Below are 26,667 nucleotides of genomic sequence, written 5' to 3' on the forward strand. Positions count from 1 at the left end.
TAAGTAACATATTAAACGGTTTATACTTCTATCAAACACGGAGTTCCCTGGACCAAATGTATAATTTTAATTATGTAATTACATTATATTTATTTCTTACAAGTGCAGAGAAGCGCACAGGTATGGCTAGTTTAAAATAAAACAATATTTTTTAATAAATGACAACATTAAACTCCCTGTGCAATTTTGATATTAGATAAATTAGTACGTATTTTTAACGTTTTTAGTTACATATGTTTTGGGATCAATATTACGTAAAAATCCTACCCTAAGCATGACTCACAAAACAAACTCCACATAAAGAATAAACAACTAGTTCAGCCTGTTCTAATGCCATACACGTTCACTAATACATGGAATTGCATAAAGCTTGCATTAATATGCAAAGCGAAACAATTATATTAATTCATTAGGAGTGCTTTGAAGTCATGGCCAAGAGAAGGACAAGTAATTCAACATTTCCTATAAATGTAGACAGAGGCTGGGTGCTGGTGGCTGTTCTGTACAGTACTTATCACCATGAAGCTGATCTTGCTGGCTGTCACACTGTACCTCGCCCACGCGGAGATTTCCGTAATTCGTGAGTCTTACGTTCCATCTTTTCAAATCTCACGTTTTTTCCACAGTTCCGAATATTCAATTTAATTTAACTTGTGTTAATTTCCAATACTAAAGTCTTTTTTACACTGCGTGCTGATTTTAAAAGTTCATTTATTAAATTTTTATTTTACTTCTTATTCTTCTGTACTGGCACTCTAATAGGAGTCACACAGTAACTAATCTTTTGGAAGGATTTCTACAAACAGATCCCATTTCAGAGATAATTACTTCAATTGGAATGTCATCTTCTTATCCAATTATCGACTAGGAATTAGAATATAGAAGTGTTTCATTTTTCTTTTTCTGTTTAACTTAATAAAACTTGATGTCTGTCTCTTCAAATTTTGGTACGTATTGACAAACAAATTGGTTGCAATTTATGTTTGTAAGCTGGATTGCGTTCGAAGTTATTAATAGGAGGTTTATTGTAAGGTGTTTCTTTCAGTTGGTTATTTATCGAAGTTATATCAACTACTAGATCATTTAGTGTCTATAGAAATATTGGAGATAACGATATGGTATTTAGAGATATTTCATATTGTATATTATATGAGGAATACTGTTTTATTACTAAAGTTTCCTTTAAATTGATGAAGTTAGAATTTCTATTTGTGTCAAACCAGGGTTGGAAAGAACTTTCGGCTTTGAGAGTGTGTTTATTAATTGTGGGCTGTGATATTTTGGTCTAGGCAACATCACCACCACATCATCTGCCAATAATAAGACTATCATTTAAGATATATTGGAGTACCGGTAGGTAGAAAACTAACATAATATTACAAAGTATAGTACTGAGAACTGAACCATGTGGCAAGCCACGATTAAGTTATTAGGTTCCATATTCCATGAACTAAGTTATTCTCAATGAAGTCATCTTTTCCATAATTTTGACTATCAAACTAGTAAGTGATATCGGTCAATAACTCGAAAAGTATTTCTGATTTTATTACTTGGGACTGAATTGCTCTGGTACAATTATGTATTCTTCTTAATGCTGAAAGTGATCTCTCCACTGATGCAGTTCTGGCCGATACTGACAGACTTAGTGAAGTCAATTTGTAATATTATGTTAACTGTGTATAAGCTTATTATTGGTATTCATGTATGGTACCAGCTTGTGCACTGGTTCATTTTCAAATTCAGGAGAAGATTAGAGAGCGATCAGCTTATTTCTTAGCTTAACAACGTCTAATAATTTAGCGTAGGGAATGAAATTACGTTTATTTAATTGTGTGTCGGGAAAATTAGACTTCTAAGAGGAAAATGTATCTTCATTCACAAGAACCAAAAATTCCAGCTTAGTAATAGCACAAAATCGCTCCGCTATTTGATTGGATATGTTATCCATGGTTTTATAATATAATCGTCCATTTTCACATTTACCGCTCCACTTTTTTGCAAGAGATTCATCTGCTTTCTATGGTTTGCACTTCGCAATTCGCCCATACTGATTCAAACCATTTCTTTGAGACGAAAGCTGTTCTTGAAATCTTGTTACGTATTTCCTTATTGCAGTATTAAATATCATGGATTTTCCTTTGAAGTACGTTCAAAAGTAGGTCTCAAAATATCCTTGAGAAAACATATTTTCTTCTCGTCAGACAAAAATTTAATGATTCCATGACCCTGTGAGATATACATGAAGTGTCCCAATCGCCATAGTTCTCTATAATGTGTCCAAATAAATTAACTAATTTCTCATACCTAAAATGTGTTCACGACCTTTAGCATGTACGCTCAAATCATTGTAGTGGTAATAATGTAATGGATTTTGTGATGAATTTGATTTCTAGATAGTGAATATATCTACATTATTGCCATATAAAATTGTGCTACACTATATATTAACATGTAAAATTATAACGTATTACAGCTAACATAATTTAGAAGAATAAAAGGGCAGAAAACAGCAATACCGTTTTTCATTTGATTGCTTTCCTCTTTTCTTAGTAGGCCTATACGAGTGCACCAGAGAACTAGTGAAAAATAAATTTCTTACAAATTATTGAACTCCTTAGAAAACACCTCCCAATATAAAATAAGATATGGTAAATAAGTGAACAAGACATTACTATTATTATTACCTACTATTATTATTATTATTATTATTATTATTGTTATTATTATTATTACTTACTTATTGGCTTTTAAGGAACCCGGAGGTTCATTGCCGCCCTCAAATGAGCCCGCCATTGATCCCTATCCTGAGCAAGATTAATCCAGTCTCTACCATCATATCCCACCTCCCTCAAATCCATTTTAATATTATATTCCCATCTACGTCTCGGCCTCCCCAAAGGTCTTTTTCCCGCCGGCCTCCCAACTAACACTCTATATGCATTTCTGGATTCGCCCATACGTGCTACATGCCCTGCCCATCTCAAACGTCTGGATTTAATGTTCCTAATTCATGTCAGGTGAAGGATACAATGCGTGCAGCTCTGCGTTGTGTAACTTTCTCCATTCTCCTGTAACTTCATCCCTCTTAGCCCCAAATATTTTCCTAAGAACCTTATTCTCAAACACCCTTAATCTCTGTTCCTCTCTCAAAGTGAGAGTCCAAGCTTCAAAACCATATAGAACAACAGGTAATATAACTGTTTTATAAATTCTAACTTTCAGATTTTTTGACAGCAGACTAGATGACAAAAGTTTCTGAACCGAATAATAACAGGCATTTCCCATATTTATTCTGCGTTTAATTTCCTCCTGAGTGTCATTTATATTTGTTACTGTTGCTCCAAGATATTTGAATTTTTCCACCTCTTCGTAGGTTAAATCTCCAATTTTTATATTTACATTTCGTACAATATTCTGGTCACGAGAAATAATCATATACTTAGTCTTTTCGGGATTTACTTCCAACCCTATCGCTTTACTTGCTTCAAATAGAATTTCCGTGTTTTCCCTAATCGTTTGTGGATTTTCTCCTAACATATTCACGTCATCCGCATACACAAGCAGCTGATGTAACCCGTTCAATTCCAAACCCTCTGTGTTATCCTGAACTTTCCTAATGGCATATTCTAGAGTAAAAGTTAAAAATTAAAGGTGATAGTGCATCTCCCTGCTTCAGCCCGTAGTGAATTGGAAAAGCATCAGATAGAAACTGGCCTATACGGACTCTGCTGTAAGTTTCACTACGACACATTTTAATTAATCGAACTAGTTTCTTGGGAATACCAAATTCAATAAGAATATCATATGAAACTTCTCTCTTAACCGAGTCATACGCCTTTTTTAAATCTATGAATAACTGATGTACTGTACCCTTATACTCCCATTTTTTTCTCCAATATCTGTCGAATACAAAAAATCTGATCAATATTGATCTATTACGCCTAAAACCACACTGATGATCCCCAATAATTTCATCTACATATGGAGTTAATCTTCTCAAAAGGATATTCGACAAAATTTTATACGACGTCAACAAAAGTGATATTCCTCGAAAGTTACTACAGTTAGTCTTGTCCCCCCCTCTTAAAAATAGGTACGATTATGGACTCCTTCCATTGTTCTGGTGTAATTTCCTTTTCCAAAATTGCAAGTACAAGTTTATAAATATCGCTAGATAATGCGCTTCCACCCTCTTGTATTACTTCAGCTGGAATTTGATCAATACCTGGAGACTTGTACTTTTTCAAATTTTCTATCGCAATTTCGACTTCTGAAAGCATGGGTTCCGTTATAAATTGCTCAGCAGTTTGTATTTGAATTTCGTCCCGATCATTTCTATTTGGCCCATGTATATTTAGTAGTTGAAAAAAATAGTTTTTCCATCTGTTCAAGATTGAATGAGAGTCTGCAAGCAAGTCACCATTCTCATCCTTAATCACGTTTACCCTTGCCTGATATCCCTTTTTAAATTCCTTTATACCCTTATATAAATCTCGAAAATATTTTTATTCTTACTATTTATTTCTACCTCATTCAGTTTTTTCTTCAAGTAATCTCTCTTTTCATTCCTAAGTGTACGACTTGCTTCTCGTTTCTCATTGAAATAATTATCTCTATTCTCCTCAATTGGATCCTGTAAGAATTTCAATTTTGCCTGTTTCCTTCTATCTACTACAATGGAACAACCTTCATCAAACCATGGCTTCTATTTCTTAGTTTCATGATAGCCTATGCTCTGCTCAGCTGCAATTTTGATATTATCTCGGATATTGTCCCACACGCTATTAACATCTAACTCTTCCTTAGCTTCGTCGGAAGTTGCTAAAGCAGCAACCCTATTTGAAATTTCAACCTGATAACTTTGCTTAGTTTCGTCGTCTTTTAATTTCAGAATATTGAATCTATTAATATTAGCTTCTTCCTCTACTCGCTTGACTACTGATAGTCTTTCTCTTAATTCTTCAATTACCAAATAATGGTCAGAATTACAGTCCGTCCCCCTGAAAGTTCGAATGTCTATTATACTAGTATGTCTCCGTTTATCTACCAAGATGTGATGTATTTGGTTGTGTGTCATTCCATCTGGAGAAGTCCAAGTATATTTATGAATATCCTTATGGGGAAATGTTGTACTCTTGAAAATTAAATTTTTTGATGTGCCAAGTTGACTAACCTAACTCCATTGTCATTATTACTTATGTGTCGGCTCTCTTTTCCAATTGTTGGTTTAAAAATATCCTCCCGTCCTACTTTAGCGTTAAAATCACTCAATAAAACTTTCATGTGATATCTAGGCAAATTATCAAAAGTGTGTTCCAATTCCTCAGAGCAGCTATCCTTTATATGGTCGTCTTTCTCTTCTGTAGAGGCGTGAGCATTTATAACTACGATATCGCATCATCTACCCTTAAGTACAAAATACGATAACCTGTCACTGATAAATTCGACCTTTATTATTATTATTATTATTATTATTATTATTATTACTGCCGGTATAATTGTTTCAGTACATAGCACAGCGATTTTTACTTACTTTGGTGATATCTGGTAACTGTGGCAACATTGAAAAAACGCCAATATTAGCATTTTGAGAAGTAATTTTACGTGATACCCTAGATCATATAAACCCCAGATACGTCGGCCTTATAGTCTTTGACGTTAACAACTTTTGTCAGGTTTACTACGCTGCCATCTAGTTGTTACATAAGGAGTCACGTCATAATTACCATTTGAATTGCATTAGCGACTGTACTGCCATCTCGTGTTCGTTTACGGCGGACGGCTGGCGATCCTGGCGGTCGTTCTCTTCAAAGTGCAAACGATTTTAACATAGCGATGACCTGTCTGTTACATATATGATCTAGGGTGATACCTACACCCCGCGCACTTTAGAAGTTTATCTAATTATAGGTAAAATGCAATACAGACATTAGTAGATAAATCTGTCCTAGAAATAACAGCGAAACTGCAGCAAAAAGTTCTTGGATTGTATCTCGAAACCCATGTGTTGAATGTAATCTTTCAATTTTATAACTCATTAAACCCAACATTTAGGAGTAGAGTTTCTATATATTTTTTTTTTCGAGAACTCACCCCCCAAATTTTGTACAAGTATTTATGTTAAACTCTCCATACCGATTACAGACCGTTATAAGTACAATTCGGCCTGTAATAGGTGTGTAGGGTGTAAAAGAAGTACTTGTACTACAGCTCTATTATAAGTATAATTCAACCACCGGCGTAGATCAATCGGCTATTGCGCTTGTTTGACAATAAGAGTTGCGCTCGGCCGCAGGATCGAATCCTGCTTGGGTTGACTAATTGGTTTCGGTTTTTCCGAGGTTTTTTCCCAACCGTAAGGCAAATGTCAGGTAATCTATGGCGAATCCCCGGTTTCATCTCGTTAAATACCATCTCGCTATCACCAATTTTTTCGACGCTAAATATCCACGTAGTTGACATTGAGTCGTTAAATAACAAAGTAAAAAATTTAAAATTAAAATTATTTGTAATTTTAAGCGGTATGGAATAAATGAAAATAAATATTTAGGAAAAAACAAAAAAGAAAAAAGTAATTTGTTCCTTTTATACATTTTATCGCTTAAAAATGTATGTTAACAGAGGACGTATTTCCATTAAGCTCTTGGGAATCAAGGTACCACTGTCAATTTTGTTTCCAAGACTCTTCCAATGTCTCTGCTTTGATTTACAATTTTGCCTTGCCTCGTTTTTCCTACAACTGGTTAATTTCCTGATTAGATAGGTCGTCATACCTCCATTCTTCATGGTAAGTCAGAGAATTCCTTCACCGCAAGTCTGCTTTCCGACATGTCGTGATTAGTTACATCTATAAGTGGAATAACAACATTGCTTGTGTTCTATTACAGCCTCTTACTTCAAAGTCTGCGCACGCTCAGACCCAAACTTTGAAGAATGTGTGGTGAAAAGAGGCAGAGAAATAATTCCACACCTCGTCAAAGGTAAGTAAATAACAATTCATACGTCTTACACTAACAAATCACACCGCGTCGGTGTGAAGACCTTAGTCGCATTCTCGGTCTAATTATGTACAGTACAAGGTGATTCACGAATACAGTGAAATGCGCTTGGAACTGATTTAGCCAAAACTTTGTGCAATGTTACTTACAAACAATTTGAATTATTTACAGTAGGCTACAGTATTTATTCTAAACGCTCAAGAGAAGTTCCTAAATTGTTCTCGTAAGTTTCACTTTTAAAAAATAATTGGTGTTAACATGTATAATAAAATGTCCTGAGACCGAAAATGGCATTTTTAAATATGTTTGAACTAGAACTGTGCATACAGCAACATTCAGCCTGCCTGACCTGCTTGGACTGGTGAAAAGGCAAGAGCGCATTTAATCCAATAATAGAAGCAAGTTTATGTGTTGTGTTGTGTGTCGGATTCCACGTGAGCTTGCTCCTAGGATGGCAGGCTCTTATCGTGCCTCTTCTGTTTTGTTTTACGTGTACTTAGCTTTCACAGTCAGTACTGGATTCAATAAATATAAAAGTTGTGTCTAAGATAACTATTAACTTTTTATTTTATTGTTAATTTCCAAGTTTATTTGTCGCAAAACTTCAATTTTTGAAATAGGTCTAAATAGCCTACATGCTGTTTTTAAGGAGAAAAAATATATCCGATAGGGGCTGTCCTAACTTTAAGAATTCTTCCCCTTCCACAGTAGAAAATGGTCTCAAATCTTTCGCGCACATTTTCACACAACTTTCCACTACAAAATCTTGATCAGTTTTAAAAATATTTTAGCTATCTTGAACATTTCTTTCCACTTTACATAATATATGACGCAACATGCCTGAGGTACCTGTTTTCACTTTTAAAATCCTTCCATACGTATTGCATTTGCAGCACCCTCTGGTTTAAGTGTTTCTTTTTCATTTACTCAAGACAATTTTTTCCATGCTTCAGATCCTATTTCCATTAACTAAAACATAGTCTCCTCTCCGCATCTAAACTTGTCTTGCGTACAGTTAAACTAGACACAGGCTTCGTAACAACCCATTGGGCTCGCTTGGGTCATACTACGCTTGGTATGAGAAGGAGCGGGTACTGCCAGGCAAGCTTGCGCTCGGCCTGATGTTTACATGGTTAAAAGCGGAATGTCAGACGTACTGTCTTCCATCGACGAGTTTAGTGCTGGGACCTGAGCTATTCTTGCCATCGGTGCGGGGGGGGGGGGGTTGCAGGTAGATTCTTTTGTTACTACAGCCAAGCCGAGCCGAGCGGAGTGGGAAGTATTAATCGTCCAAAAATATGCAGTCTTCAGTTTGTAGTAGTGTGTGACTGTGTGCACGTGTTAGGTACTCTATATACGAGTGAAATGTTTTCAGTATGATTGTACTTCCTTCCAGACTGCCGCTGTCACTGCTCTCTCCCACTCCAGTACCACCACAGTCTACTATAGACAGTCGCGAAGCTTGAGGTGTTTTTTTGCAAATCTCGTGATAAAGCGCTCCAAGCGGTTAGCAACTAGAAACAATAGACTGTCCATGATCGACTTTGGAATGTGTCGTATTTCTATCGAGTGCTAGTTCGTTGCGTATTTCACATTGATGCTTGTGAAATGTTCGTTATTGGTTATAATGAAAATGTTAATGGCTAAAATATAATAATTGGAATAATAATAGGGGACAAGAAGGAGACGTTTGTAGTGCTATAAATTGTAGCAACAGTAAGAGAAAGAGGCCAGAGTTATCCTTTTTCCGATTTCCGAAAGATTCAGAAAGGTTCCTGGGTTTCCACAAGAATGCTGTGCAGAAACAAAACTGTTAATTTGAAGTTCTTTGTGACTTTTAGAATACATTATATCCTTAAATTTCACAATGAAATGTTTCAGTCTAACCGAAAGGACATTAGATACCGGTTAAAGTTCTCTCACTTAGGCTGCTAAATTTCCAGAGAAATAAAGGTTAGGTCTACTGTTTTTTTTTTCAGAGGATATATTTTTAATTGTAGCTATTAATTTTGTTATTATTTTATGTGTTATTTTACTAAAGACGTAGAAAAATTAAGTTTGTTTTAATAAAATTTATTGATCACGTTTTATTTTCAATTCTGATGGGATTATTATTGCTTAGGCCTACTTTTTTCTTCAAAGGATATGTTTATAATTATAGCTGTTAATTTTGTTGTTATTTTTATTTTCTGCTTTACTAGACACATAGAAAAAGTCTGTTGCAATAAAATTTATTGATCACGTTTTATTTCCAATTCTGGTGTGATTATTATTGCTTAACCTCATCCCACTTTGTTAAATACGTAAGCCTACACTAGAAGCACCGGTACACGTAAGTTACACCATTAATTCATATTTCCATTATTATTGTTGTAAAGGGAAATGCAAATTAATATTTATTGGTTTCATAGTTAATTATCGCTATAATCTTGAATGAGTGAAGCTATTATAGTAAATTTCAGTTCGTTTTGCACAAACAAATATTATATAACATATCCATAGTTTATGGATATCACGTTATTTATATTTTTTTATCGTTCTTTAGAGATAGGAATGAAATTCAAGTCATCATTTGTATTCTGTTATCGTTTTATAACGATATGAATAACAATTATTATTATTGTATCTCCAATGGTGGTTAGCCCTATTTTACATAATGCATGTTAGGGCTATAGTTTCATACACAAAAAAGATAAGCATAAAGAGAAATAGAAAAGAAAATTAAATTAGCTTACGCGATGTAAACAAAACATAAACAATCCGTAAATTAGGCATTGCGATTGCAAAATAAATATCAGCTATCAAATTTGAAACATACAAAAACATTAACAACACACATACGTAACACTTCTATAACACAAATACGCAGCTTTCCGTACCATACATCATAAATTAATACACAATAGTCACACAAACACAATCAAACTATAATTACGACATTGCGACGACATCAAGCATCACATAACTGACTCACATACATAACAAATCAAGCATCCGTTACAACACATACACTTCAACATAGTAACCACACTTTTAAAAGTTACAAATTTGGCTCCAAGAAGAATAAATAGGACACTGTTACTAATTATTATTCTTCTACAATTTCTTAAATACATCTGTAATAAATCTGTGGAATTCCGATATGAATAATATTCACGTTTTTTATATTGTTATCGTTCTTTAGCGATATAGATAATATTCAAGTTATCATTTATATTGTTTTCCTTCATTAGCATTATAAAATAATATTCAAGTTATTTATATTGTTATTGTTCTTTCGCAATATAAATAATCTGTATTTTATGTAAGTAATTATTATAACACAAATAACCATCTTTCTTTGTAAAATAGGTTATTTTATTTAGATAATTAAATAAGTATTATATAATATCTTATATTAATTAAACAAACCGATATTTATCATTTATATTCTGTTATCTTTCTTTAGTGATACTGTATAAATAATATTCAAGTTATTTATATTGTAATCGTTCTTTAGCGATATAAATAACATAAATTTAATATTAGGTTTGGAAAAATCCATTTGCATAATACTGGTATTAGTTTTCCTTTTTGTATTATTACATTATACTATCTTGAACCACAATAAAATGAAAAGGAGTAACGAGGAATTGAACCTTAGACGTTGACATCTAAATTTCGACGTTCGTCCGCTGAGCTACGAGGGCAAAAGTGTGGAAACATTTTCGGAAAAATTGGCCCAATCACACTCTAAGATTTTCTGATGATTCGTAGAAGCTAGTCCAGGATGCGGGGGGCAAAGGCTAATTGAGATTTCCCGGTCTCTGATCGGGTCAAACATCCTGATAGAATTAATATTTAACCCTTGCCGTGACTTTCGGTGAAGTCCGGAGGGCCCAATTAGTCAAATCCACTCTCCTCATCTCCAAGCTTGGGTCCCCTGGAATTTAATAAGATGCGAAAGAGATAGTGGTGTGCGGAAAGCAACGGGATGTTACCGCATTTAGGCCTATCCTTCCCAAGAAAAACTGCAAACATGAACAAAGGAAGCTTTTAATAGAAGAAGAAGAAGGATATTCTGCGGACCTCTGGAAACAGAACTAAGGAAGAGACTAGTGAAGTGCTTTGTGTGGAGTGTGGCATTGTATGGGGAAGGAACATGGACATTACGACGAAATGAAGAGAAACGAATTGAAGCATTTGAAATGTGGATGTGGTGAAGAACGGTGCGTGTGAAGTGGACAGACAGAATAAGAAATAAAATTGTTTGAAAAAGTGAGTGAAGAAAGAATGATGCTGAAACTGATTAGAAAGAGAAAAAGGAATTTGTTGGGTCTCTGGTTGAAAAGAAAAATAGACGACATTAGGATATGTGGATCATATGCGGAGACTAAGAGGAAGGCAGATTGGAGATTGCTGGGTTTGCAATGAAAGACCTGCCCATTGACAGAACACTTATGTATGTGGGTATGTTCAGAATGCCTGGAATATCGTGTCTAAGAACAGTCGCTATTTGCAAAGACTAGTCGATTCCATGCCCACTCGACTGCAAGATGATCGAGATGAGAGGAAGATAGACTAAATATTGAATTGTGGTTTTTTGTTTTGTTTTTTGAACGCTTAATTGTTTGAATGTTTTAAGGCCGAAGTCAGTAAATTTGTTTTGTTTATGCCACGAAAGATATTTTTATTGAGAATAAAATCTTTTTTCTTTCCATTTGCAGCCACAATATCATAATGATAAAGTCATGGCATAATATATTAATGAACCTGATGTTAATTACTAAAATAATCGTAAAAGAGAAAGGAGCCATTATGTATAGTTTGTCTCTCTCAAAAACATAACAAAAAAGAACATAAAAAGCACGAGGTTGTAGTCGAACGCAGGACCTCATGAATAAGAGGCCTGAACGCTACCATTACGCTATCGAGTCACAGAGAGAATATTTCAATTATAACTGTAGATATCAGGCAACGTGGTCCAACAACATGTAACATCGCCTGTCTCCGAATTATAGCGAAGATACCCGAAGGGAACTTTGTTCCAGGAGAGCGGCCAATTTTTCTTTTGACAGCTGTACCTCTCACTTGGTGATGTGTGTCAGAGGAAGAACAATTGTTTGTATGCATCTGAAGTCTGATTAGTGTAATATTGTAGCTAATCCGCGATGTAAACCTATGCAATGGAGGGGAAAAAGAACTGACCACCGTATCCCATTATTAAATTACAAAAATGACGAAATTACCCCAACTAAATTACTTAATTGTTTGTATATATATATATATATATATATATATATATATATATATATATATATATATATATATATATAATGTTTACTCAATACATCATTATTATACGGTACCTATATAAGCTCTTTAATGTGCATGATAATGATTTTATATTTAAGTGTTACTACTAATATTTCTGCTTTGTTTTATTTCAATGTATATTTCACTTCTGGTAGTGTGGAAGACAAGCCTCATAGCTTTCAAGGCTCATTCACAATGAAGATTAAACATAACGTAAGCGTTAACTTAAGAATATGAACGTTACGGTAAAATCAAGAAGTCATACCATCATTCACGATGGGAACATAAACATAACAGCAAACATACTTGGTAACCATGGAAACATAACAACGACGCCATTTCCTCATATTCTGTCGTATACATCAGCGCTCCACGGTTGTGCTCTGTTTGAAAATCACGTAAGCATAGGCATGAAAGTTTGGAGTTTCATGTTTCATGTTTATGTCAATGATTATGTGAATCATTGTGAATGATCCCATTTGGTAGCCTGGGCGCAAACGTCTGTGTTTATGTTACGGTTATGTTTAATTTTCATTGTGAACGGGCCTTTACTCTACTCGGATAAATAAATAAATAAACGAATTAACGAACGAATAAACAAGTAAATGAAAATAAATAAATATTTAAATAAATAAATAATCTCCTCGCCATGTTGGTAACACTTGTAAAGTTCAGACCTGTCTTCGGACAGATGACTAAAGAACAACACAGCATTCAAAATACTTTCTTTAAAAGGGGGTTATAAGGGACACTGAAGTAAAAAAATTAAAATATGTCGATTATTATTGTTTTTATGATAAAGATATATAACAAAGGTTGCTTAAAAAAATCTTTCCGACAAGTTTTATTCTAAGAGAATATTTTAGAATACGAATATTGAACGAGATGTATGAGTTTTAAATAACGTGTTATAATGCGATTATTTAAGGTGGCTTTTTATGCATGTATATGTGTATGTATATGTATGTAGGTATAAGTATGTATATACACATCACTTTTTCCCTTCGTAACATTATTGTGCTGTATTCTCACGATTTGACAATGTTCTATATAACTTACATGCTTTCCATAAAACATCTATTTTAATCCTACTTTCTTCTAATTGATGTTGCATCTTATTCGACCACGAAATCTTCGCCGAATAGTTCAAGAAACAATTTCCACAATTACAAATGTGTTCTTATAGTTATCTGTTAGTGACCAAATTGTGCAGTAGAAATAATTCAGCTTAAAATGATATGGCATATAAGCCTACTCTAGATTTCAGTAATTGTGAATGTCTTTCTCTGAAGCTTAATTTATATATACTGTGGCAACCATGCTGGAAAGTTCTCGCTGCCTCGGGAGTCGAGCACGCGTCCGGCAGAAGGGAGGGCGCGCGGAAGGGGGGACGCAAGTCGGCGGGCGCTGAGGCGCGGCTTGGCGAAGGGTAAGGGGAACGTCTGGATTCCGAGTGTGTTATGTTATTAACATACTAACGCTTTCACGCGGGCTTCAGCTACGTAACTAAAAAGCCCTCTGTATATGATTACACGGGACCTACCGTATAGAAACGTTGCTTCCCTAATGTGCCTGTCGTAACGACGAAGTTAAAGGGCGTTTATCGAGCGTTGCATGCGTGCTGTTCACCTCAGTCTGTTGTGAGCAACAAAAGTACTAATTAATTCGTACGTAATGTGGTACAAGAGATAGGGTTTTCCTATATGTTTGAGAACAATGAAAGTATTATTCATTGGTGCAGTGCAGCACAAGAAATTCTGATTTGCATAGCATACTGAAACGAATTTTTGTAGTTTTAAGTTACGTAAAAAGTGAAAGGAAACATCCAACAAAAATTACGAACATTTCGCAAACAGAGATTAGTCAAGTATTTCAGAACAAACATAGGAGGTGTCAAGTATTAAAACATAAGCTGTACATTCCGAATATTCTGTGACACAAGTAAGATGTGCTTGTCTCCATTTCTAAGTTGTTTATACACATTTTTCCCACAAGACAAGTTTCAGAAACTAAAGATACTGCTGTAGAAACGGCGACAGATTTCGCGGTGTAGTTGAGCTTGCGATGTAAGGGAAGCATCAAATATGAAGGACACTGAACATACAAAAGCCTCGCCTCTGCAAACGCATTCTAATACCGCACAGATGTTAATGTTGACATACAGGAATACGGTATTCCACCGGTACTCGAATATGGAACTAGGATGGTAAAAGTTCTCGCGAATTTCTACTAGTACATAACTTATTTAATAAATAATTCCCATTCTCATAGCAACTTAAATTCCAGTAAAATTTCTAAACAATGTGAGAAGTTCATTATATACATATGAGCTATATATTAAACAAATAAGCGGAAACTTATAAAACGAGCTAATATTGCAGGGTACAGCTGTCAAAAGAAAAAGTGGCCGCTCTCCTGAAATTAAGTTCCCTTCGGGTATCTTCGCTATAATTCGCAGACAGGCGATGTTACATGTTGTTGGACCACGTCGCCTGATATCTACAGTTATAATTGAAGTATTCTCTCTGTGATTCGATAGCGTAATGGTAGCGTTCAGGCCTCTTATTCATGAGGTCCTGCGTTCGACTACAACCTCGTGCTTTTTATGTTCTTTTTTGTTATGTTTTTGAGAGAGACAAACTATACATAATGGCTCCTTTCTCTTTTACAATTATTTTAGTAATTAACATCAGGTTCATTAATATATTATGCCATGACTTTATCATTATGATATTGTGGCTGCAAATGGAAAGAAAAAAGATTTTATTCTCAATAAAAATATCTTTCGTGGCATAAACAAAACAAATTTACTGGCGTCGGCCTTAAAACATTCAAACAATTAAGCGTTCAAAAAAACAAAACAAAAAGCCACAATTCAATATTTAGTCTATCTTCCTCTAATCTCGATCATCTTGCAGTCGAGTGGGCATGGAATCGACTAGTCTTTGCAAATAGCGACTGTTCTTAGACACGATATTCCAGGCATTCTGAACATACCCACATACATAAGTGTTCTGTCCATGGGCAGGTCTTTCATTGCAAACCCAGCAATCTCCAATCTGCCTTCCTCTTAGTCTCCGCATATTATCCACATATCCTAATGTCGTCTATTTTTCTTTTCAACCAGAGACCCAACAAATTCCTTTTTCTCTTTCTAATCAGTTTCAGCATCATTCTTTCTTCACTCACTTTTTCAAACACAATTTTATTTCTTATTCTGTCTGTCCACTTCACACGCACCGTTCTTCACCACATCCACATTTCAAATGCTTCAATTCGTTTCTCTTCATTTCGTCGTAATGTCCATGTTCCTTCCCCATACAATGCCACACTCCACACAAAGCACTTCACTAGTCTCTTCCTTAGTTCTTTTTCCAGAGGTCCGCAGAGTATCCTTCTTCTTCTATTAAAAGCTTCCTTTGTTCATGTTTGCAGTTTTTCTTGGGAAGGATAGGCCTAAATGCAGTAACATCCCGTTGCTTTCCGCACACCACTATCTCTTTCGCATCTTATTAAATTCCAGGGGACCCAAGCGTGGAGATGAGGAGAGTGGATTTGACTAATTGGGCCCTCCGGACTTCACCGAAAGTCACGGCAAGGGTTAAATATTAATTCTATCAGGATGTTTGACCCGATCAGAGACCGGGAAATCTCAATTAGCCTTTGCCCCCCGCATCCTGGACTAGCTTCTACGAATCATCAGAAAATCTTAGAGTGTGATTGGGCCAATTTTTCCGAAAATGTTTCCACACTTTTGCCCTCGTAGCTCAGCGGACGAAAGTCGAAATTTAGATGTCAACGTCTCAGGTACAATTCCTCGTTACTCCTTTTCATTTTATTGTGGTTCAAGATAGTATAATGTAATAATACAAAAAGAAAAACTAATACCAGTATTATGCAACTGGATTTTTCCAAACCTAATATTAAATTTATGTTATTTATATCGCTAAAGAACGATTACAATATAAATAACTTGAATATTATTTATACAGTATCACTAAAGAACGATAACAGAATATAAATGATAAATATCGGTTTGTTTAATTAATATAAGATATTATATAATACTTATTTAATTATCTAAATAAAATAACCTATTTTACAAAGAAAGATGGTTATTTGTGTTATAATAATTACTTACATAAAATACAGATTATTTAAATTGCCAAAAAAACAATAACAATATAAATAACTTGATTATTATTTTATAATGCTAATGAAGGAAAACAATATAAATGATAACTCGAATATTATCTATATCGCTAAAGAACGATAACAATATAAAAAACGTGAATATTATTCATATCGGAATTTCACAGATTTATTACAGATGTATTTAAGAAATTGTTGAAGAATAGTAATTAGTAACAGTGTCCTATTTATTCTTCTTGGAGCCAAATTTGTAACTTTTAAAAGTGTGGTTACTATGTTGAAGTGTATGTGTTGTAACGGATGCTTGATTTGTTATGTATGTGAGTCAGTTATGTGATGCTTGATGTCGTCGCAATGTCGTAATTATAGTTTGATTGTGTCTGTGTGACTATTGTGTATTAATTTATGACGTATGGTACGGAAAGCTGCGTATTTGTGTTATAGAAGTGTTACGTATGTGTGTTGTTAATGTTTTTGAATGTTCCAAATTGATACCTGATATTTATTTTGCAATCGCAATGCCTAATTTACGGTTTGTTTATGTTTTGTTTACATCGTGTAAGCTAATTTAATTTTCTTTTCTATTTCTCTTTATGCTTATCTTTTTTGTGTATGAAACTATAGCCCTAACATGCATTATGTAAAATAGGGCTAACCACCATTGGAGATACAATAATAATAATTGTTATTCATATCGTTATAAAACGATAACAGAATACAAATGATGACTTGAATTTTATTCCTATCTCTAAAGAACGATAACAAAATATAAATAACGTGATATCCATAAAGAACGATAACTGGATATAAATGATAATTTGAATAGCATTTACATCGCTAAAGAACGATTAAAAAATAAAATGAAAACTTGAAGAAGGCCCGAACCCACAACCTTTGAATCATTAAACAAGCACTCTACCGCTGGCCTACGAGGCGCAGACATGGAACACTTTCATAGTTCTAGAAGTGCTTGTACAAGCACATGCATCGTGTAACATCGCCGCGACCCGAAGTGGACTTTGAAAATATTCGCTGTTCACGAGTGCGGCCACTTTTTTTTTTGACAGCTGTACATATCGCTGTACAAACAAGGCATATCAAATTTTCGTTGCACAGTTACCGAGAATGTATTTTTTTATGCAACAAATTTCTTGCAGCATCACAATACATGTCGATTGATACAGAAATTATGTTTCTCGTCCACACAGAGTTAGTGACGTATGTGCATTTCTTCCAGGTGAAAAAATATTCAACTTACCCCCACTCGACCCCTTCGAGATGAAAGAGCTGAAACTATCGGAAGGGAAGGGAAGGGGACAACTGAATATGACTCTGAGAAATGTCAAGCTCCTAGGATTGAAGGATGCGTACATGCAGAACTTCTCGTGAGTAACAGTGGTAAATTATAACCAGGACTCGTAAGTTCATGTCCTAAAAGACTAATAAACATGCATGCAAATATGCCCATAAAAAGTGCAAATTATGCCAACAAAAGTGCATTAATAAATTTAAACTTGCATTATTTTTTCGAGCTTGAAGCAGAGGTGATTTACTAGAAGAAAGGAAAATAAATTTTCTTCTATTAACATTAACTTAATTACTTAATACTAATATAAAATTAATTTTAATTAATTGATTCTATTTTAAAATATAAGTATACTGTATTAAAATATCCTACAAAAATTATAAATTTGCTTTCGAAGGGAACAAGAGTAAGGTGGTTCGCGAAAATGTTCTGACTTAAAAAAGTGGTGCCCACTTCAAAAAAGTTTCAGAAATGCTGCTGTAAATTATGATCTATTCCAAATGGGTCAGAAGTGGAGCATAGAGATCAACCATCGTGCATTCTGCTTAAACTCTGAATTAAATAATGTGCAAGAGACTGAATACTGGCTGCAATTCAAGACTGTAGAGCAGATTTCAAACGGTAGGCTCACCATGCGGCATGTAATCATACGCTGCAAAAGTATTAATAGATTATTATTTGTTAATTTGAAACCCTAGTCAATTTCACCCTTCTGTGGATGCTCCTCCCCAGATAAAAATGTCTAGAACAAGGCATTCAAATCAATATTATTTCAGAACTGACCTCAATCAGGGCCGCTCTGCAATCCTGTTTACCGTTCCTCAATGGAAAGTGTTGAGTACGTACAACGTATCAGGACAGATCCTTCTGTTGCCAATAACAGGAACAGGAAACATCAACATCACTCTGGGTAAGAGGCTTGCACAAGGATTACATAAGGCTAATCACAAATGAAGCAATGTTTTGAACCACGGCACATACATTCATCCGCATAACGTTAAAACGTATGTCTTGTGTTCAGTACTCGTCGCTGATCAACAGTGACAGCGGTATAAACAGTCATTCACAAATAGACCAGACATTGCTGAGATTATTCCTCCAGGGACGAGTAACATCAATTTTCTTGGGGCTTTGTTTATACTTAACAATACCCGTCACACGAAAAAAATTTGTTAACTTTGGACTAAATATGAAGATACAAAAAAAAAAAAACAACAACTCAAGTAGGTACAAAGGTGCTTCACATTACACAATATCGACAGTCCAAAGAGATACTAACTTACGAAAAAGACTACTTTGGCACTATTTCAAAATGAATGTTTCAATATCTCTGATAATACCAAAACATTTTCTTTTTACTTATATACACATATGTGACCCGTTGCTCGAAAAGGGACCTAAAGTCGTGAAAGAAAATTTTACGGGAGAACAAAATAACGAATTTGCGGTATAAAACTGCATTTCAATGTTTTGACGCCTTGTCCTACCTGTAGGCTTCTCTTTTTTTTTTTTTACTAAGGGTGCTATTCATAGTCATTTCGGTAGTCCGCGCTACGAGAGTGCTAAACTAGCCCCGGCTATCGACTGGTTACTTGTACAGGATTCATATCATATGATATCGCTAACACTGGTTTATGAATATGAAAAACGTTAGTTCGCTGATCATCCACCGGAAGTCCGCGCTAAGAATATCTATGAATACGGCCCATAGGTACTAAACTAGGACGTAGTTTTAGACAGTGCTTCTTAAATACTTAAATCTTTCTTATAGTTGCTAATGAAACAAATGAAAATTTTAATTTCCATTTTTCTCTAAAAGTGCATAATGTAATATCAATATTCAATAAGTAATATATTACAAACTACAGCACGTAGAACCACGACTTTTTTTTAAATATTCAGTATTTCATTCTCCACAAAAAAAAAAAAAAAACACAAAAAAAAATAAAAAATCCAACTTTTGGTCCCATTTCCTGCAATTAGTCACATATTATATATATATATATATATATATATATATATATATATATATACATTACAAATTTTTAATTTTACATTCATTACATTACAAATTTTTAATTTTAAATGGCTGAAGAGACAAGATTCACAAGATCATAACCACTCAACTAGCACAATATTAAGACTATTTTCAATCGGCCTACATGTTTCAATATATTAGTCCTTCGTTTAAGAGCTTATAATTTAAGAACACTGTACGAGAACAATTGCTTTTAGTGCTAAACAGAATTTTTTTAAACCTCCGAAGAAATGGATATTAAAAAAAAAAAAACATTTATACATATGTAAATTCTTTTTTTTCTCTCTCTCCAACAGTCGATGCAAAATGCATGGTTCGATATGATTTCACGATCGAGAAGATTAATGGAGTAGACCACATACTGTTGACTTCAGCGACAGTCCACCTGGACCCAAAGAGGATGTACATCCAACTCGACAACCTCTTCAACGGCGACAAGCGCCTCGGTAAGACAAACTTTTCTTCACTGCAATTTCCGTGATAACAATTATGCGTTTTGCAGTCAGATGGATAAAATCTACACGCATCATCATCCTGAGTCGATAGATGTAGGGAATTTGATAATAAAGCGGTAGTAGTATAATGCATATCATGTTTTGTTATCCTTTTACCACCGGTAAAGGCCCGGTGGAGCCGTAGCATTTCTAGAAGTTTTCAAATCTCGTTTTCACCTGAAATTGAACCCAGGACATTCCAGTTCTTACTGGATATTCTCGACTGACGCGCTGTTACTGTGCATATTCTTTCTACCATGACAAGCAATTCACTTCTTCTATTTTTCGTCCAGCAACACAATCGAGATCGTGGATCTTCATTTCAGGCAAATATGAGAGTATATTTTATAAATCAGATTTTCTTTCACATTTTATTACCTTTTATTGTGATGTCTATTTTCTTTCCTCATATTTCTCTCAAAATACATTACTTTCCCAACAATATCTGATGCATACGAAAAAGTATTGTGATGCTGTAAAAAATATCTTTTCATTAAAATGTAGTACACATTTTTGATTGGCCTGTTACTAAAAAGTTGTTTTTGGAGTACACCCCCATCTCTCCATCCATCCATTCATCTCAAGTGATTCCTCCTAAAATATTGGCAGGATTTTGTATATTCAATGGGGAATTAAATGTAGCACTTTTAGCGCAAAAATTAATATTATTTTTCTGAAAAATAACGTATGATAGGGAAATATAATAAATCGCATCTCATAGTTCGAGCTTTTGTGTCCTACATTAGAACACGCAATAAATACAAGAGCATTGAATTCAACAGAAATATTGATTCATCTTTAATAAAAATAATGGAAGACAGAGATATCCTCAAACTCAGGTCTATACTTATCCCTAACGAGATTTTATTCTCCTCAGTATAATAATTTTTAATGAGACGAAAATTTCTGACAAAAATATGAGAACTCACATGCACTTACACGAATAAATTTGTAAAATCTTCAAGCTGTAAAATATCAGCACTCACATGCATGTACCTACAAGAATCAATATGTAAAATAATACGACTCACAATTAACTAGATTAATCAATCTGTAAAATACCACGTCTTCCAGGTACCTACACAAACAAATATGGGAAGGTTGCCCTTATGGTACCAGCGGCTAAATTGTACCCAAAGAGTTTGTAATATATTACAAACTCTTTGATTGTACCAGCTTAGTTACTTTCGTGTTTCTGGTGATATGTGACATCTGGTGGTTTACTGTGAAACTAGAGTCACCCGTGCGTAATTTTATCAGTTGTGAGCATTGTGAAAGGGTGGTTCCTTTACTAGAAGAAGTTATTTTGTTGCAGCTCAATCTGAATTTTCAGCAACGTAGCTAAGATGAGATCTGTAATAATACGTAGAATGCCAATATCAGCATCATTCCTTCCTTGAACGTTGTATCATTTGCGGATAATTCTGTCATTTTTTTAGACTTTGAAATATTTTAATACCTTTTTTAAAACTTCAAATATTTACAGTAGTGGCAAAAAAAACCGGACCGACGAATAATCAAAGTGCCCGAAATGAGCCACTGCGCATGCCACGCCCGCATTCACAAGATAGCGAGTAATCTATTGAAATTGTTGTAGTTTCGACTGCTGACGTAGCCCATTTCGAAAGCCATTAGAAAAGAAGCTGGTAAAATTCATGTTCTGGGAATAATAAGTTAATTAAGTAGTAAAATATCGGTGCAATCGAAAAGTATTGGGAATAAATGTTAATAAGGAACAAAAAAAAGTTTCCTTTCCAGACAGAATTCGGATCAACCACGAAAGACTTAGTTACCAGTCTATCGTGCTCTGGAGTGAACAAGGCTCTGAAATCAGCTACAAGGGTCGGTCCGGTTTTTTTTTTTTTTTTGCCATTACTGTACTTACAATCTGACTGAGATTAGTTACACAACATCTAAAAAATCAATTGAAGTGTAGTCACCATATTACAAGACTATTTTAACGTATTACAAATGTGATTCATTGCAAGTTAATAAGACTTAAACCATATTTGTGTTCACATATTATTTTATAATGTTTTTATACACGTTTACATGTTTATAATGCACACAAATGTTCACCTAATGTATATCACCTGTGTTCTATTTACTACTTATTGTGTTCACTACCTGAAGATGACTTTATACAAGTTGAAAATATTTGTGGAAATATAATTTTGTAATGTGATGTGACTGAAAATTAATTCTGTACTAATACAATTTGATGATAATACAAAAATGTGAAGTCTTGATTGTTCAGTCTTTGACTTTTTATTGTATCAAAATATCAAAAGATTATTTTTGTTAATACATATTAGTGAATGTTTTCGCCCTTATTATTGGCATCATCAGACTAATAAGTAGATATCTAGGTAAAAGTAACTAAATCCATGTTAAACATATTGCAATAAACAAGTTTGAAATTTAAAACAAACATCAATAAAAAATAAATTATTAAAAATTATTAAAGATGACGTGTGTAGTGTCAGTGAAGTCTATTGTGTAAGTGTAGTGGCTGTGCAAAGTATTTGAAAAGTGAAATGGTTTTGAAGTGTTAGTGAAATCAGGATAGAATCAGTGCAGTGAGTGAGTTGACAGCGAAATAAGTGTAGTGCCGAAAGGTACGTGTGCAAGTATAATCCTATCACACTCGTGAGTCTTAGTTCGAACATAGGGTTAAGATACAAATTAGATTTACTTGAAATGTTATTTTAAGTGATCATGCTTCATTTAACTTAGGATGCTCCTCGTTCTTGTTATTATTATTATTATTATTATTATTATTATTATTATTATTATTATTATTTTTATTATTATTATCATTACTACTACTATTTATAATTATTATTAATTATTGTTTTTTATTAGTTGTGTTTATTATTAATTGTCATTATTGAGCGTAATTAGTTACCACAGCCACCGGGTATATACTCATTTGCAGTGTGAATAAATTCATATATACATACACATACATACATACATATATACATACATACATACACACATATAAAATTTATTAGAAAAAGTCTACAAAGAACATAACTATCTGCAAAAATAATTCTAGTAAAACAAGTGACAAAAAATGTTAATATAAATGACAGAATTCTTTTTGCAGATAGCTTTCTTCTTGTAGACTTTTTGTAAAAAGTATGCATATTTTAATTTCTCCCCATTGCTAGATAAATAGTGTTACTTACAGTTACTTCTCACATTCGTATAGTTGTCCGTAAAATATACATAACCTAGTGATGATAGATAAGCACTGGTTCTTAAAAAAAATTAACTCATCTCATATAGACAATTTTAGCACGTTTTTATTAAATATGCATAATTTTCTAATAAATTTTATATGTAACCTTTAATTATTTTTAATCATTTACTTTTTTATTGATGGTTACTTTAAATTTCAAACTTGTTTACTGCAATATGTTTAACATGAATTTACTTTCTTTTACATAGATATCCACTCATTATTCTGATGATACCCATAATAAGGGCGAAAACGTTCACTAATATGTATTAGCAAAAATAACCTTTTGATATTTTGCTCCAATAAATACGTCAAAGACTGAACAATCAAGACTTCACATTTTTGTATTATCATTATGACTTATTGGAATACACAAAAAATGAATTCAAAATTCAAATTTAAAATTTCGTAAGTGGCAGACTCAAATTATAACTATATTTATTATGGATTGGATATGTAAACTGAACATCCATATCAAGATTACCAAAATTAGCAGTCGAATCGTCATGGTTCCTTTCGTTTTTCTACATACTCTTTAACAGCTGAATTTAATCGGTAACAATGCAATATTCTCCAAATGTAAGAAGGATTCAAGACAAACCAATGAAGAAACTGACGGATGAATAAGGCCAGAAGAAGTCAAATGTTCTATGTCCTTGTAAGTTGAATGATGATATTAGTTTCCTGTAGACAAAACGCAAAAATCCCTCAAATATAAATTTTCATACCACTGCTATTAGGCCTAATATTTGCTAAGAGAAAGAACCACTTCATTCTAGGCACCTTCAGTCACCTCTTTGCTGTGACTCAGAGGATTTGGTTTAAATTAGAAACAGCAGAAGTAAATGCTGACTGTTATAGTCTCACTCCCTTTCATTTTCAAACAGTTAGAGTTAAGAACTCATTGCTTGCAGGTGACCAAATGAACAAACTTCTGGACGAGAACTGGAAGGAGGTCTTCGACGAGATCACGCCACACATAGCTGCATCATTCTTAGAAATGTTTATAAAACTAGCAAATGGTATTTCTAAACAAATACCGTTTGATTTATTAATTCCAGAAACTCTGTCATAACTGTTTCAAATCTATTTGCAATGCAATCTCTAGTTTAGCTTACATTTAACTGATTAAAGTGAAATAAGGTAACCAGAGTATTTACGGAGGAAGCATTTGTATGTTAAATTTCTCTTCTAATTTTAAAGTAACATTTTAACATCTGCTGCAGTTTCTATTACACATTATAGCGTAGTAAAATGTTCAATATTTTGTATATAATTTCTAATGTGATGTCCACTAGAAATATTTCAGGCAACGATAGTTAAATATTTACTTGCTCCAAATATTTTAAGTTTTGTTTATTTTAATAATAATCACAAGGAAAATCAAAGAGTACTGTGTCTTACAGGAAGTCAAGCTTGATGTTAAGACAGCAACTTCGACAGTGTCTCATCACAAAAACATGAATAACTATAATGAATGTGTATTTTGTTTTATTGGACTATTACATTCTGTGACAGAACAGTAGGCCTACTTTCAAACTCAGCAGAATATAAACCATGACCTATTTCACAACATATAATTCAAATATGGTATCTATTGATGAAACAAAAATCATGGGCCGAGTTTCATAAAGCTAACAGTCTTGTAATACTAGTGTTTAACTTGTTATCTTATATAGTTTTACTGGATATTATTGAATTAATATTAACGAGGTTTGGTGAAACTGGACAACTATTACAAGTATTAAACCACACATTAGTGAAATGAATGAATGAATGAATGAATGAATGAATGAATGAATGAATGAATGAATGAATGAATGAATGAATGTATGTATGTATGTATTTATTTATTTATTTATTTACACTGCAAGTGGGCAAGCACCTGGTGGCAGTGGTATACACAATATAAACAATACACAATAAAATTATAAGCAATATACAATAAAATTTACAGTACACAATACAATTTTATACACAATACAATAAGAATACACAATACAATTTAACACAATCATAATAGAACATAAATAAAATACCTAATTTTACAATACAACCTACATAATTATGTATAGGCCCTAATAAGTTTGAATAGTCTTTCACTTTACTCTCATCTCACTCCCTGTAGTGGCACTATGACGCATTTCACTGACACTTTAGCACAAATTTCACTGACACTCTGTAACACATTTCACTGACACTATAGGACACATTTCATTGACACTATAAATTATCACTGATCGGAACTGTTCACTGCACTGTAAAACCATAATTTCACTGACTCATCTCGCTTCACTGATACAACAGTTCAAATAAGTCAAATAATTACACCCTTATGCATACTTATAAACAGAACTACATTTAAACTAAACATTTCTAGTCTAAGGCCCTCTTACACGCTATTTTTAAATAATTTACAATTCAAACCAAGGAAGTAAACTCGTCAGGCTAGATAAATACATGTCACCTTAAAAAATTAAATGTTAAATGTCACCTTAATTTTAATTTGCACTTTATACACAACTTTATAAGTTATTCTTGAATCTCCTTAAGGAAGGACAGCCCTCAAACACCGTTGCAGGTAGGTCATTCCAATCATTTATAGTTCTATTTAAAAATGAGAATTTACCGACATCCGTTTTCTGTTTCCTACATTTGATTTTAAAATCATGATCGTTCCTACCATAGTACGTTGGCTTTTCTAACCAAGCCGTTATGTCTACCCATGTTTTCTGACCTAGATGTGCTCCATACAATGATGTTATTCTAGTTTTCCTACGTCTGTTTTCCAAAGTTTCCCATCTAAGTTCTTTTATCGTATCGTTTCCATCTTCTCTTTTACCTTTAACAAATTTAGCTGCCCTATACTGGATTCTTTCTAAGGAATTTATCTGATATATTCTATAGGGATCCCAACATGTAGTTCCGTATTCCATTAACGGTCGCACTAACGTTAGATATGCTATTTCCCTCGATTTGGGGCTTGCCTTTCTCAAGATTCTCATAATAAAGTGAAGTGCCCTCCATGCTTTACCCGTAACATTATCAACATGCTCTCCCCAAGAAAGTTTGGAGTTTAAATACACTCCTAGGTATTTACAACATTGTTCTTGCAGAATTGCAACACCACTGAATTC

The 26,667-nt window shown here is 33.8% G+C and overlaps 1 protein-coding gene across 1 annotated transcript; it reads left to right on the forward strand.

Annotated features, from left to right (window-relative positions):
- The first annotated feature begins 457 nt into the window (after positions 1 to 457).
- On the forward strand, positions 458 to 24,733 carry LOC138700486 (protein takeout-like). The gene is made up of 6 exons (XM_069827092.1): positions 458 to 580; positions 6,888 to 6,980; positions 17,683 to 17,830; positions 18,528 to 18,661; positions 20,086 to 20,235; positions 24,445 to 24,733. Exons 1-6 carry the CDS (start codon positions 520 to 522, stop codon positions 24,603 to 24,605), a joined length of 747 nt encoding a protein of 248 aa, XP_069683193.1. The 5' UTR covers positions 458 to 519; the 3' UTR covers positions 24,606 to 24,733.
- Positions 24,734 to 26,667: the final 1,934 nt, after the last annotated feature.

Source organism: Periplaneta americana, chromosome 5 (genome assembly GCF_040183065.1).
Source record: "Periplaneta americana isolate PAMFEO1 chromosome 5, P.americana_PAMFEO1_priV1, whole genome shotgun sequence".
NCBI lineage: Eukaryota > Metazoa > Arthropoda > Insecta > Blattodea > Blattidae > Periplaneta > Periplaneta americana.

What these genes read in the sequence shown, in the direction of transcription:
- LOC138700486 (XM_069827092.1), top strand. Translation starts at nt 520, where the DNA reads ATGAAGCTGATCTTGCTGGCTGTCACACTGTACCTCGCCCACGCGGAG. An exon ending in GCGTACATGCAGAACTTCTC is followed by an intron (nt 17,831 to 18,527) that starts GTGAGTAACAGT and finishes ATATTATTTCAG; the next exon opens with AACTGACCTCAATCAGGGCC. An exon ending in AAACATCAACATCACTCTGG is followed by an intron (nt 18,662 to 20,085) that starts GTAAGAGGCTTG and finishes TCTCTCCAACAG; the next exon opens with TCGATGCAAAATGCATGGTT.